General features: G+C 47.3%; 1 protein-coding gene across 1 annotated transcript in view; it reads right to left on the bottom strand.

The window, feature by feature from the left end:
- LOC118098396 (cadherin-6) overlaps positions 1–15,464 on the bottom strand; it is a 45,651-nt gene that overhangs the window by 13,783 nt on the left and 16,404 nt on the right. The window contains exons 2-4 of the mRNA XM_035142157.2: positions 11,916–12,299; positions 3,012–3,306; positions 915–1,034 (exon numbers count right to left, since the gene is read on the bottom strand). Coding sequence (XP_034998048.1) covers positions 915–1,034; positions 3,012–3,306; positions 11,916–12,152 — 652 coding nt within the window. The 5' untranslated portion in view covers positions 12,153–12,299. The remainder of the gene's footprint in view (positions 1–914; positions 1,035–3,011; positions 3,307–11,915; positions 12,300–15,464) is intronic.

The raw sequence follows: 15,464 nt of genomic DNA, 5'->3' as shown, positions 1-15,464 counted from the left end.
ACATGTGGGATAAACCATATTACTGTTAATCCCTCCGCTAATCTGCAAATGGCTTCTTTTTTTTTTTTTGCGTCGTTTCCCCTTTTGTTTAAGCAAAAAAAAAAGGACACGAGCGGGACGCGTTCCAAAGCGCACATTAATGATTAAAACTAGCATTTTGGGGGGGGTTGGTGATGTGCCACGCTGTCCGACTCCAAATCCCCGTCGCTCGAGAGGGAGGCCGACATGTTGTGATTTCTGGATTCGCTTTAAAGGGAAAGTTTCCTGAGTTCGTTTTACTGATGAATTGTTTTAATTTGCTCAGGTCCGGTGAAGCCCAGCGTGATTCTGACTGGTTTCCTGACTGGGTTCAGGATTCGTCACGTTTCCCAGGAAGACCTCCTCCAGACGAGGGGGGGGGGAACGTGTGGCGTTGAGCTGCAGGTGACGTGGAGGCGGAGGCGGCGGCGGAGATTTGAACGTTAGTCATGAAATCTCACTCGTGATCTGCTCTACAGACTCAAACCATTAGACTCAAGTTGCTTTCACAAATATTCCTTTAAGAAAATAGGATTTTAGGGTAAAAATTATTTAAAATATATATTTTTTTTCTTGTTCATTTAGAGAAACAGGTTGAAATGTTCCTTCTGCTTCATTTTAACATCAGTTGTGACAGAGATGATTTTAGAAAAAAGGAAAAACAACCGACTGCTGCATATATAAATAACTCATTTAGATCTGATGTAACATACGTGTGTATATTCCTTTGAGACGGGATATGACATATTCAGTGATTTACAATGAGTCACGTGTTTCAGCCTTCAAATGCTTTTCATTTTCATGTCTCTCCTGTTCCCAGCAGCTGAGAAATTAAAGGTTCCTCTGGTCCCAGTGGGTTGAGAGAACCTCCGGGTGGATTCGAACTCGTCACTTACCGGTCTCCGGGTCCACGGAGAAGTACGGCTGGCCCTCCAGGATGCTGTACACCACCCTGGCGCTGTTCCCGTAGGTGGCGTCGTCCGCGTCGATGGCCGTCACCTGAATCACCGAGGTGCCTGCGGGGCGGGGGAGGAGGAGGAAGATTCACAATGCTGATTCAGATCAACTCTTCAATACACGCTGAACATGGCCTGCTGGATAACAGGTGAAGCTGATGCACCTTCTGATGAGGTGTCGGATCCCTTTGCGTCACCACGACCAATCTTTACCCCTCGGCCACTTGTGCCCTTACACGTGATTGATTCACGCGGCTAATCGATAAGTCCTAATGTATTTTTTTCTAAAGTGTATCTCTGCGAGCGCACGGGCGGGTCCCCGGTACCGGCTCTTTGCAAACCCCCGGCAGCCTATTAGCGTACCCACGTATCTGCGGAGTGTAAGAAGCCAAACATCTGATAGCAGGAGAAACGACTCTGATCCATTTTCTCTTCCAGAAAGGCTGAAGCCCTATTTCAGCAGAACAAAGGGAAGCGGTTAGCCAAGTGTTACCTCCCAAATGGCGCCTTGCAGGGCCAAGTGTTGCCTCATTACATGCAGGGGGGAAATTAATTGAGTAGAAATATTTAATGGCAAAGTGGTATAAATATAGAATTGTGCAATACAATGAGATAACGACCTCGTGAAACTTCTCTTAATTTGACGTCAGCTGAGATGTGAGAGTAGTTTCCTACTTTTTAAAAATCAATGTGATGTGTGAGGACGAAGGCTGAAGGGAGCCCAGGCACCACGGATGTCTGACTCGGTGTCGGTGACAGTTCGGCAGGAAGTTCACCGAACCCTGGTCACTAATACCTTTAACTAGGGAATTAGACTCAAAGAGGCTTTTCTGACACGGAGGCTTTTAGAGAAATATCACTGATCCACGTCGGCCATCTCATCGCCGACTTTTAGGGGAAAGACTTTTCAGTCGGGGGGCGACCGCGGCTCTGGTGCAGGTGGAGTAAATTACCGTGACTGTAATCACTCAGTTGTCAAAAGGAGGACGCTCGTCGTCAAAGCCGTCCCTGACCGAGAGTCGGGGGGGAATGTCAGGGCTGCGAGACCATAATAAAACTCCAAGTGTGTGTCACGTTTAAAGGGGCAGCGTCTCCACGCAGTCACTCGTGAACACATGCTCTGCCAAGCGGTGACATCACACCTCAGTTGTTGCCATGGGCACCCGTGCTGCCCTTAGATAAGTGCTGGCCTCTCTCCTGGGGGGGGCTGAACCAAGTGACAACTCTGTCACATGTCTGGGCTGCAGGACCCACGTCCCTCCGTCCCCGAAGCAGCAGCAGCAGCAGCAGCAGCAGCAGCACAACACAGAGTTCACTCCATGTTTTTCATGCAAGTATTGATTAGGAGGCTTTTTATATTGTTTATCTATATTCATGAGGCCGGTGTGTACTTTTAGACCGGCAGCCGGAGCAAAGTGCACGGTGAATTAAAGTTTAATTTGGTGCCCGGACGGAGGGAACAAATGAAAACAGCAAATGGTGCTGTCTGAGGAGCTGGCGGCCCAGAAATAGAACCGGCGGTTACTCGCTGTGATGACTGAGCCGAGCGACGTCGGTAATTAAATTAAAATACTGTTTTAATAAGACACAATACTGTATTCGGGAGATTATCTGCGCCGGTGCTGTGACGCGCTACCTTGTTTATTCTCTGGTCATAAAACAACGTCTCCCTGCTTTAATTAGCGGGGCCGTCGCTGTCGAGTCATTATTATGATTGATAAAGTCCCATTGATCCAGTAAGACTGGCATCTCGATGATAAACCTGTTAATCCAGCTCCTGGCACACAAACACCTTCACTTGGGTTATTATTGTCTGTTTGATGATGTGAAATATGGTTCAGCACACTGAACAGGATTTTGTTTTGCAGCTGCAAAAACTATTTCTTTCTTTCTTTATCATTTAAATCCTTAATTTCTAATTCATTCATTTCCAGCAGTGGGGGAGAGAAATCTCATCTTTATGTTTTCTGAGCTTATATTTTTGACAAAACAATAAAATGTAAAATAGAGAGTTATACGTGTACGTCAGGAACTCACCGATGTCGGACATCTCAGGGACTCGAGCCATGTACGGGTCCTTGGTGAACCGCGGCTCGTTGTCGTTGATGTCGTGGATCTTGATGATGAACTCGGACTCGCCCTCCAGCGCCTCGTTGGTGAAGCGGTTGACGGCCTTGGCGTGGAGGATGTAGTAGGCCTTCTCCTCCCGGTCCAGCCTCTTGGTGGCGTGGATGTCCCCCGACTTCTCGTCGATCCTGAAGAGGGAGCCCGCCCCGTCCCCGTTGAGGACGTACCGCACGCTTCCGTCTCCTCGGTCGGAATCCGAATGAAGCTGAGGTGGGAGAAGAGAAGGAGGACGATCAGAACACGGATCCCTGCAGGACCTTCGCAGCAGTTTAACGCAGCTGTTAGTGGTGTTTTCGTTTTAATAAATTCCCACTTTGCCGCTCTCTGTTACTGATTGTTATGGCACAACAGTGACTCAAACTCCACTTCATGAAAGCTTCCACATTTGCTTAATTTGCCGGAGTGTCAGCTCGTTCTTTCAGGGGAAAAAAATCTATAGTAGTTAGCCTGAGCCGACATAACCACGTCCAACGGAAAATTAATTTTTTTTAAAAAATGAGTGCTGGCTGCTCTGTTTGATTGACGGCTGATCTTTGAGAGGTGCGGAGCAGAAACACATCCCAGAAACGAGCACTTTGTGCCAAAGACGTTAACAAAATCAACTTTCAGAGCAGAAAGCACTTAAACATTTCTGACACACTGTGCACATATCAATAATCGGGCCAATCTGGGCCTTGGCAGAGAAACTCTGACAGCTTTGATAAACAGTTTTTTTTTCTCTAACAGATTCACATCATCTTCAGTAAACTGTCGCTGACGCTGACACGTTCACCTCGTGTCTGCGTCGAAACCGCAAACTTTCCGACCTCGCGTGTTCTGGTTCTGTTACACGCAGGTCGTCATCGGGGGGGGGGGTTTTGAACGAGGGAGGCATTTTCACCGCGCTGTTAAAAAACAAAGAACGCTGTTGGGTCGAAGTCTGTGAAGTAACAGACTTCACAGACGCGTGCGCACGCCCGCCCGCCCGCCGCCTGCCAACCCCGATGGATCGGCAGCGCGGCCGGCGTGCCAGAGGACCACGAGAGTCCGCTGGTCTGCGCTGCTCCTCATATCCCCCTCTCGCTATCTCCTCTTTTAAGTTTTTTTTCTGCATGAGCAGCAGCTTAGCATGCTCTGACATTTTAATTCCTCCACCAAATCCCCCTCCCCCAACATATTTATCTCAGAGAACTCATCAAAAGCTTGTCCAGTCAGCCCCCCCCACCCACCCACTTCCCCCGTCCCTGCTTTAATAACCAAGGACATGCTAATAACTGCTGGGGGAGGTAAAGGGCGGAAACAGGAGGCCACATGTCAAGCACCAAATGAGCCAAACGCCGGTTTTAATGTTTTCCCCGATGAGTGGAAAACATTCGCTATAGGACGTAGTTCTGACTTGTGTTATTGACACCTCATTAACTGGAGTGAGCCGTGTGATTCTGCTGGGTTTTTTTCCGAACGCGTATTTTCCCTTTCAGCGGGCGAGATGTTGTTGTTGCCGCGTTGTTGCCGTGCCAAGCCTTCTTGGCTCGGCCGGTGGACAGACTGCGGGGGGATATTGTACGTTGCAGCTGGGTCACGTGGGAGCGGCGCTGCAAAAATCTCCGCGCTCATCATATATTCAAAAGCTTTTCATCCCAGGTGCTCGGGAGCTTTACTAATTCATGCTGTTCTATCGGGGCAGAGCTGGCACATGCGAGAGCAGCAGCTTTGTGGATTAGCATCTTTAACACTATTTTGTTCTCGTGCTTGAATGCTGGTTAAAAAATGACTGTTTTCATTCCTTCCCGTGTCTGACAGAGCCACTCGAGTGTGTTGCAGAATTTTAGCATCGTCGGATTAGGATCTCGAGTGGAGCACTGTTTCATTCACCCACTTGTGTGTGTCTGCGTGTGTGCCAACCGCCAGGAGAATATCTTGCAGCATTTTATTTGTTTTCTGTTCCGCTTTACAGTTCATGCTTCCAAACAGAGACTCAGTTGGCTGAAAACAATCCACTTCAAAATTATTATCTTTCTCCTGCTGTTATAGCTGCAATGTTCTTTTCTATGATTGTCTATCAAGCGGCCTATCTCTGCCGGCACGACAATTCAGTTAATAACTGTTGAGTCCTCTCCTTTCGGGCTGAGATGTGAGATAGACGGTGTGACATACGCGGCGTCGACTGTCATTTCTATGGAAACAGAGAGACCTTGCGGCTCTGAAGAGTTCCCCCTCGCTCCCCGAAGGATATTACAAGGCAAGCGCGGAGCATCGAACCCCGGCGTCTGCTGCGGTGACCCTGGTCCCTCCCAGTTGCCCACCGTGCCTGGCGAGGAGAAATTTACTGCCGCCTCTCTGCTCAAATTAAGAGGAGGGGGGAAAAAAAACCTCTCCCGGAAATCAATGTGGCAGCCCAACGTGCATTCACAATGGCCCCTCTGATCAATTTATATCGAAAATACAATTAAACTGTCACGGGGTGAGAAAAGAAAGCCACATGTGCAGTCAGTATGGTCACCAAGTAGCCCGGACACATCAATAGCTGGCCTTTTCTCCTCTGCCCTCCTACGGCACCGGCTCGTAAAGAAGCCAGAGAGCATGACGCCATTAACACTGGGACTTCGGCTCTTTGCAAGAAGGAGGACGCTGTGAAGAATCTCCGTGTCATCAACTCGCTCTACAACAGAGATATTCAGGGAACAGAATAAGTCAAATATAGATGTTTTAGTTTTATTCAACAAAAGAAGCTCTCAGCGGTTAAGGTGCAAACACATGAGCAGCTTTGCAAAAAAAAACTCAAATAAATATGTAAAACGATATTAAACAAATATTTTGATTTGATATCCTGATTCAACTGGAGTTGTTTTCGGACATTCTGTGGAGTTTCTACTTGGGGATTGACCGGAGAAGCTCCAGACGCACGCGTTCAGCCCCTCTGGACAATGTCAGGAGATTCCCCCCCGAGTTCAGTGTCTGTCTGAAAGCAGCTTTATTTTTATTTCTCGCTGAGCGTCAGATGAGACGATTGATTCTTCTCTCATGTCTGTCTGGAAAATATGGGCCTGCGGGCAGCGGCTTGTTAGCCTAGCTTAGCTGTTTGTACTTTGCTTTCTGTAGCGCGATCGAATCAGTTAATTAGAGTCTTCTTATCTAACTCTTTCCCAAAGTGTCAAACTATTTCAACCTGTTTTGTAACAGAGGAAAAAAAACCAAAAAAAAACACGTGTCTGTATCTTGAGAGAAAAGCAGATGAAGGAAAGTTGCTGAGCCTCAAATCAAGACAAACTTAATTGCAGAGAAAACTTGAAACGTGTTGATTTGCATTGGAAACAGGTTGAAACACTCTCGCACGCTTTGAGGGAATCACACGTTAAGAACTCAATTACAGACACAGACGACTCGCTGGGAATCAGCTGAGAGGCATTTACCTAAAAAACACCGTCGTACCTTCAATGAAATGATATATATTTCAAACCCTTCCACTCAATTAGCCTTTTCTGCTACAGTGACACCATAACATTTTCCAATGCCTCGGCGGGAAGATATTTATTTGCCGTCGCGCGAGCTCCGTCTTGCAGTTTGAAGAGGGCTGAGAAGTGAAGTGGTACTCGTCAGACATCTGTGCGTGAGAACTTACGAGCGAGCCGTCTTTGTTTGTGGAATTAATCAGCTTCGAGTGCAGCAAATGTTAGTGCCGAGACTCGATCTGGCCGCCATTTGTGCCGCACTCGAGTTAGGCCAAAAAGGATGGCACGGGAAAATGGGCTGCTCGGGGCAATTAGCCAGTTAGCCTTTAAGGCCTTGTGTCCTGGCCTGTCGAGGAACTGGCGGCCGGCTCGGCGGCCAGATGGTAGCCGCAGACTGTGCACAGAAATAGCCGATCGAATGCCCGTTGATGTGTAAACTTGAGATACGTGGTCGGGAGCTGCAGACACTTAAAGGTGAAATGTCAGTTAACATTTGTTTTCCTCTCTCGTGGATCAGACGTTGGTTTGTTTTCTGCATAATTTCACCACCACGCTTTCTTTTTAGCCGAGGGACGATTCCCAAAGGTTTCGTATTGGCCGCGAATCTGGACACGGACATCATGTCCTCGGTGTCGCTCCAGAGAATTAGTCTCCACACTCACCAGATACATGCAAGTTACAGTTCTCGTCTTATTAAGGGTTTATTTCATAAGCTTTTAGACTTCAGCTGTAAGTTTTACATTGCAAACTACAATAACATCTATAGAGGGCAGTTAATAGATAAGCCTGATTGTTTTCAGTGAGATGAACATGAATTATTCCCTATTTAAAGTTTGCATTTTTATAAAACAGATGATAAATAAAGTGTGAAAAATGCTTGAAAAGAGTTTATTCATTTGGACTGAATACAGGATGAGAATATTCATGGATTTGTGCATTTTTTTTGCAAAAATTTAAGATCTTAATTTAGGAAATAATTACTTCATGACATTCAGAATTTTTTTTTTTTTCAGTGCAAAACAAATAAATTAAGATTCAGAAAAAGCTCTGAAACACGATTATACTCTAACGTGGGCTGATGAGCACAGAAAATACGATTAAATCACAATTAAATTAGTTTCAAAAAGCCAGAATTAAAAGTTTAGTAAAAAGTTCAACTGTTTTTATTTCATCTTTGGTGAAACGTTGGTGAGTCTGCTCGGGGGGATTTGAACTCCTGACCTCAAGAATCCTGGCTACGGCCCTGTGTTACTAACCCTAACCCCCCCCTCCCGCCTATTTCCTAAATGAGTAAATACTGTAAATGCCTGATTGTTTGATGATAGAAAATCTATTAATCTCACCATCGGGCGTCTGAAAGAGTCGTGATCAGGCGACAGCAGTGAGACAAAGGCGCGGTGCCGCGGTGACGTCGGCGTATCTCGCTCAGACACGGTTTCGCCCCTGCGACGATGTCAGACAGATGTTTGTGGGTTCTCACCGCCGCATGACCTCATCGCACCCTTCCCTCCGCCGCTCACGCTGAGGGGGAGACGAGCGTAATTGAAGTTGCCCCCTCCAGGCGCACAAGAGGGAACTTATCGCCTAATCAACAAACACCGCCAATGTGTGCTCCAGGTCGCCGCTGGAGACCGCAGGGGTTGCCATGGCGCGGTTACAGCCAGGCCTGTGCCATATTGCAAACTCCTCTGCCAAGGTGAGCAGCTGGTAATGGGGGAGCATGAGCACAGAGCAACATAAAAAAAAAAAAAAACAGCCCACCCCCCTACAAACAAACACACAAAACCCTGCACCTTTCCACTCCGCTGCTGTCGCTCAAGTCTTTCCCCCAGGACGCCTCAACCACTGAGTCATGCAGGAGTGGGAAGCGAATTACGTCTGTGTTCATCTGCCTTCTTCTTCACCCGCTTCCTCTGATTTCCAGCCCATTACTGGATGCTGGAGTTCGCGGGGCGTGCGTGCTCGCGTGCACGCCGGCGTGTTTGTTCACATGCAGAGAACACTCCTCGCTTGCAAGGGACTATGTTGAGGAGTCTACCCACCAGGCCCAGAACCACTGGGGCCTATCAGGGGCTGTAAATACTTTATGAGATATGATAGTGCAGCACAAACACTCCTCAACCACAGGCCATTAACCATTTTCAGAGGATACGTGCCCTTTGGTAAAGTAAGAAATAATAAAATAAACAAACATCCTCTTCCCCCCAGTGACAGACCAGGCCCTCGGAGGCCTGTATGCAGCTCGCCTGCTAATGAGAGGCAGTGTACGATTCCCCCTCCTGCAGGAAAAACACAGAATCGCTGGCCAACACAGCGAGATTAGCAAGATTAGCAGCCAACCAGCTCCCGGACGAGACGCTGCCAGAGTCTCCTTCTCCGTCTCATCTCCATCACTTCTCCTAATTCCTTCCTGTTCCGACTTCCTTTTGTTGTGCTCGTTCAGGAAAGATGGCAAATTTCATTTGTTAACTCGATAAAGCCTTTGTTTAAAAAAGAAAAAAGAGCAGAGGAAGAAAAAAGCAACAGCGGGGAGATCGGGTTTTAACAAATAGCTGGAGACAGGATGCTGTAATTCAGGAGCAGTTTCCTCATCTTCAACGTGTGTCGAGAGCTGCTCCCTTGTTTGTAATAACATGCCATTGTGTTATTTCCCTTTTTTTTTTGCAGCACAAACAAAAGTGGTTTTGTTCCATCTGTGGTTGCCATGAAGTCACTCACAACGACGAAAACCCTCTTTTTAGCGCCGCTTTGTGCTCTTTGCTTTGTGTTTTCTCTCCTTCCGACCTCTGCATTGTGAGCGCGCGGCCTCCACCTGAGGATACAGATGCAGGCGGTTGTTCTCCCGCGTCGAGCGATGATGCTCAACTCAAAAAAACGCCATTCATTCCCCTTCAGGGCCTCATTCATCATTTGTACTTTATCTCGCAATTAACAAACAGTAATTGCAATCAGATAAGACGCACGTTCTGCAATCCTGCGTGACGACCGGCTCGCGAGCCGCCGAGGAGGAGAAGCGCCCAGCTGCATGTGCTTTGGGGGGAAACAACAAGCGCTCAGAGTCATGATTAAGTACGGCACTCGATGGTTGATGCCTTAATGGCGTCTTCAGGAGACAGGCTCTCAGGATGCGGCCTCTGGCTCTCTAAGTGTAGACCACACTCAGATAATCCATTCTTCTTTTGCTATTAGTCCTTTTACAAGCTAAAAGGACGAGTGGCACATCAATCACCACTCTCTAAAGACAAAGTGGTTTGATCATGCTTGGTACTTACTTTTGATCTTCATTCACTACGGTTTTTCTTTCCTTTCCAGCTCTCTCTCTTTTTTTTTTTTGTTCTTTCTCGTATTTGCTCGCCTCGCACCGCAGCGGGCTCTGTAATCCTTTTAGACCGGGGCTGAAAGTCAACGCTCACTCAGGGAGGACGTATGTTGCAGAATCTCATTTGGTCGGATGACTCTATCCTCCGCGGACACACGATCGGAATGCAAAGCACCGGGCCCCCATTCAGCTCCTCGCACAAAACAGCCTTTCTTCCTCCTCAGTCGTCCCGACCTTGCCACGACGCTTCACAATCTCCTCAATTACAGTAGCTCGGAAGAGGAGACTGATATCTCGACTTCCGCTCCGCCGCATGTAAAGCAAGCATTATTTGGTCTTCTTGTACGTCCCCCCCCCCAATGTTATCTGGGTCGACACAGTGTTTTCATTTTGTCGAAATAATAATACCTTCGGAGGGAAGTCATATTTCACTGTGGGTCGAGACGGCTGCGTTGGAATCACTTGATGTGAGTGGAATGGACTTTGTGCGACAGCCGACAGCCGACAGCAAACACAGCCTGAGGACGGACGGACAGGAGTCAGAGTATCGTGTCACGTCCGGCTCGTCATTCAGAGCAGATCTCTTCCTTACGGCGTCAGGTAATCCATGATTCTTCTCACAGAAGGAAGTTAAGGCTCCTCCCGCTATTACAGAAACTTAATTTCCCCCAAAATAAGAAATTGATGTCAGAAATTTCAGATATTTTTGTAAAATGTAAATGAAAGCAACAAAAATCTGGTGGAAATCGTCTTTGCTCTGGTTTGATGGACGGGACGGACTCGGAGCTGCGTCTTCAGAAATATGTATCAACAAGGCAGGAACATAATGATAAAATAGCGACGTGTAGAAAGTTCACGCTGTGTTGTGTTGACAGGGACTTTGTGCGAAGTTTAAAACACTTTAAATCCCAGAAGAATAAAAAACAAACGGGTAGAAAAACAGCAAATATAAAAAAATAAAACTGCAGATTCGACGCACCAGAGTTTGTTTGTGTGCGTTTGTGTGTTTTGTTGCCTCGTCTTTTGTTGCTAAAGCGATCACCTCCGTGGTGTCTACACTTGTTAGAGACCACTTATCAGTTTAACGGTGCAGCCCGTCACCCCCGAGCCGTCTAATGATGAAGTTTAGAGTGTGTTGCTCTCTTCTGTCTCGGCTCAGCGTTAGTGGGTGGTGATGGCAGCTCGCAGCGACTACAGAGCACTTCCCTCTTTCATTCTCAACAAACTGCTGTCGAAAACCGAAAAAAAAAAAAGGGAGAGAGTTTAAATTCGGAGGGAGCTGAGCTAAGCTCCTTCAGGAGACCTAAGCTCCCTCTGAAAAAACTGCAAGTGTGAGCGGCTGAGGGGAAAGTGACAGTTTGCCGCCCGGGATGTAAACACAAACACTTCTGCAGGCGTGATGTCCGTCGGAGGAGAAACACATTGAAACGTAGAACAACTCTTCAGAGCAACAGGTCTGAACCGGTTAATGAGGTGGATGATTCTTTTGCAACTACTTCTTCTAAATATGGACAAAAGTTAATGCACAATAATCTTCTCATTCATTTTAGTTTTGAATAAAAAAAGGTGACGCACTGGAGGACAGACGGTAAAAATAAGAAACTCTTGTCTGTATGTTTTTATATATGTAATTTGTAGTATTATTCAACAAGTTCTCACATGTTGAGGTGTAAACACATAAGCAGCTTTGCATGAACTCAAATAACTCAATAAAACAATATAACACAGACATTATTAAGATATTAACATATTGAATTAAAATCTGCGAGTCTATAAATTACTTTTTGTGGCTTATACAGAGGGAAAGACTTATATTCAACACCATGGTTTTAATTAGTGTTAAATGTTTTCATGCTCTGATGTTCAGAAAACATCACTTTCCTCAGACTGTCCTTTGCTGCAGCTCCTCATTTCAGCCTCTGTCTCAAACCCTCGGTTTTAGCTCCTGTCTCTTTAAGACTTGGTCTAACGTGGACGAGCAGATCTAGATGTTATTAATCCGTTGGACTCGTCCCGTGAAGCTGCTGTGGTGCAGATGTGTGAAAACCCCCCCGACTGTGCCATTACCTTTCCGACATACTGCATGTCCGTCCCCATGTACTCCTCCAACAAAAAGAACTGGTTCCACATCCACCCTCGCTTGGAGCGTCTGAGCGGCACTCCGTTGGCGTCCTGTCCCGTCAGTCCCGCGGACCCCCTCCGCCCCCCTGTAGTCCTCCGCAGGGCCCTGAGCCCGTACCCCGGAGAGCTGAGGTGTGCCGCGGCCCACAGCACCATCAGCACGCACACTTTCCCTCTATCCATGACCACACCGCCGCGACCTTCTCTCGTCTCCGCCGCTCAGGGGTCTGCGTCCGGCGTTCTTCGGTCAGAGCGTCGGATCAGTCCTCATGCTGTAACCTACTGAAGCAGGGACGGCTCCTCGCACTCGCACGGGGAGGCAACCAGCACCTGCAACATTTACACAGAGAAACAGAGAGTCAATACTGGGAGGGGAGGAAGCAATTTGTTACAGCTCTCGACTTTTCTCACAACGTGGACTCAACACCGACGAGATGGAGATTAGGGATTTCTGGAGAAGGGGTGGAAACTCAGTCAAGACCAAAACAGACGTTTCTCTAAAATCCACGAAGTTAAAGATGTATGAAGTAAATAAACTTAACAACACTGTAAATAAGACGTAGATAATAAACCAAATTGCGACACTATTTCAGGTGGAACAAGGCGTTTCACTCCCTGTGCTTTCTGTAACATGTACGTTAGAAAATAAAGCTGAATCTAAAACCTAATTTCACAATATTAAAGAGAGAGTGATGCACCACGAGGAAACAAACGATGGAAGTATAATATTCAAATGAAAGTTCAGATTCTTCAGATTTTTAATGTGCCTTCAATGATCCCTCAAAAAAACTGCGAACATGAGATGAGTTTAATTTCAAACCCAAAAAGATAAAAAAACAGACAACAGGCTGGTTTTTCCTGCATCTGTAAAGTTGTGTTTGTGTATAATCGCTTCATAAAATCTGCCGCAGAAATCAAAGTGCGAATGCAAAGATTTTAAAGAAAACCTTTATTTACAGACCTCTTGTTTGATCGTATATCATTTACTTCCTAATTAGCTTCATGTCCAGTGTCTGAGTTTCACTTTCCTTGTCTTACTTTGGCCCAAAGAGAAATATTCAGTCAACCAAGTCACTTATCGAGCAAATATTCCAAGGTTCTACTGAGACTCAGCGTCTTGAGTGTGAAGGTTTTTCCACTTTTTCAATTCAATTTTTAATAGGGTAATAGAATTCAGGCCTTTTTTTCAGCACACCACCTTGAGATGCTTTTGATAAACCAAACAGTTAATCAGACAGAAAAACCTGGATTTTGAATGATCGGGTTGAGGTCGAACACAGACTCGAGATCCAAAAGATTAGAAGCGGGAAAAAAAAGCGGACGGCCGCTTGGAAACCTGCAAAACACGGCTCCTCCTCCGCGTGGGATTGATTCCTCCGCTCCCACACACACATCCACACGAGCCCCCGATAAACATGCATGTGCACACACCTACTGTATGTTGAATGTCAGCCATCCGAATGATAAGCAGGCTGAGTGCTGCCTAACCAGATAAATATCAGATTAGACATTTTACACATCAATGTATGGGGCTTACATCTTGTCCAGCACGTGTCGAGCTGTTTTATCTCCATTAAGCCCCCGAATCAACATCTAATAGAGTGCGCGGCTCTATGCGGAGCGGCCCCCGCTCTATCTTTTTAAACAATCTGGTTCGGCACACTTTGTTATCACGCCAAGCAGAATGCCAACGGGGACCCGGGGCAATGTCAACCCCGGTTTATTACCTTAAGATCAGTGTAAAGATACTGAGCAAAATGACTGTTTGCAAAACCACGGAGAAAAGGCCCCGGTGTGGGCAGCGGAATATCTCCGTCCCTCTCCTGCGAAGGCCGGCGCAGGGAGGCGCTGGCGAATGTGAGAAGGAAACGGAGGTGGAGGAGGAGGAGGAGGAAGAGAAAGAAGGCCATGTATTCTGCTTTTGTTCTCATTATTCCGCACAGGCCCGGGCGATATCCAGGCTGCCGGTGGTGTTGCTCGGCTGTGGTTTGGTAGGAGGAGGGTTATCAGCGAGTCCACTGGGGAGCGTGTGCAGCGTTCCTCCGTATCGCTTGCTCTCAGAAGGCATGTGGAAGGGGCGGGGGCGAGGGTGCGAGGCGAGGGGGTGCAGTCTCGCCCCGATGTATGGCAGGTCTGCTCCACTGCCCTCACACAGTGTGTTAGTGAATGAAGAAACGTGTCTGTGGACATGAATTAAGTACGCTGACCTGCATGCAGAAGTGGAGTCGGCCCGACTGAAGGGAGCGAGGGAAATGGAGCGAGAGAAGAGGAGTGAGAGGAAAGGTGCCGGGGGTGGGGGAGCTGTCACAATACCACAGCTTTGTCTTGGAGCGCTAAGTTTAGTATCTGAAAATCTGCTCCAACACGAATGAAGAAAAGCCATCAAGCAATTTCACAGAACAACCGCTGAGCTCCATACAAACAGACGTCTCACCACATCGACTGGGACGGCCTTTGTAGCAACTTTTTGTTTTTTCTTTCCTGCGCGGGCGTTTTGATGTCGACCGGGCGTCTTTGTCGACTCGATGAAACGAAAATACAGGAGCTGCACATTTCACTCCGGTGCCCGTCTGTCAAGACGTTCGAAGGGGTAGAAGGAGTCGGCTCCAAACATAATGGAGAGTTTGATAGTTTGAGTGAGGGACTGTCTGTTCCTCGGGTTCGTAAATACAGTTTGACTATCTTGTTTACTTTCACTCGTGCAACCACGTCCCAGAATGCATCGGGGCACAGAGGTTTTACTTATTTCACCAACGTCCTTAGAAACTCTGAAAATCGAATCAATTCATCAAATGAACATTATTTCTTTGAGCAAGGTGCAGGTCAGGTAATCTTGACCTTCCAGTAGGAGAAGCCACCTCCTCGTTTTCCTTAACTTCAGCTGTTCAGGTTGCTTGTATTTGTCTGTCTGGCTTCAAACTAACGTTCTGAAATGATTCTCAGGTTCAGGTCGGGTTCGGTCACCTTGACCGGGCTGTCAACTTGATTTTTTGAGGCTGTAATCAGGGAAAGTGTTGGGGGGGTCAGAATGCCCGACGCGCTCGGGGTCGGGGCTCGGTTAGTTTCCTCTCAGGCTCGGTCAAAAAATAGCAGCCGGAGCCGCACACTCTCAGAGAGATGTCAGGTGCGCACTGAAGGACGACCTCCGAGCGAACACGGTGACGTCACATCGCCCCTCGCTCAACTTCTCGAAAAACAAATTCCTGACCTCGAGCAGCGATTGCTAATGCAGAAGCACCTGCTAAAAAAGTTCTTGGGGGTTGGAAATCGGATGTAGTTACCGTGACAACACTCGAGGGGGAGTGAAGGAGAGGTAGAAACGTCCTGTCAGAGCAGTGTCAGCAGTCCGGCTGGGAGACTGGCCCATCCATTACGCTACCTGTCTTCCACGAGGCAGCCAAGGCATGCCCTGCTTTCCCCTTATGAGGCAAATTGCGAGCGTTTGAAGCAGCGGGGTTAGGTCCCCTCTTTCTCTTTTCCCTCATGCCATGCAGT

Source organism: Hippoglossus stenolepis, chromosome 19 (assembly GCF_022539355.2).
Source record: "Hippoglossus stenolepis isolate QCI-W04-F060 chromosome 19, HSTE1.2, whole genome shotgun sequence".
In the NCBI taxonomy this organism is placed as follows: domain Eukaryota; kingdom Metazoa; phylum Chordata; class Actinopteri; order Pleuronectiformes; family Pleuronectidae; genus Hippoglossus; species Hippoglossus stenolepis.
This window is presented reverse-complemented; position numbering and strand designations above follow the sequence as displayed.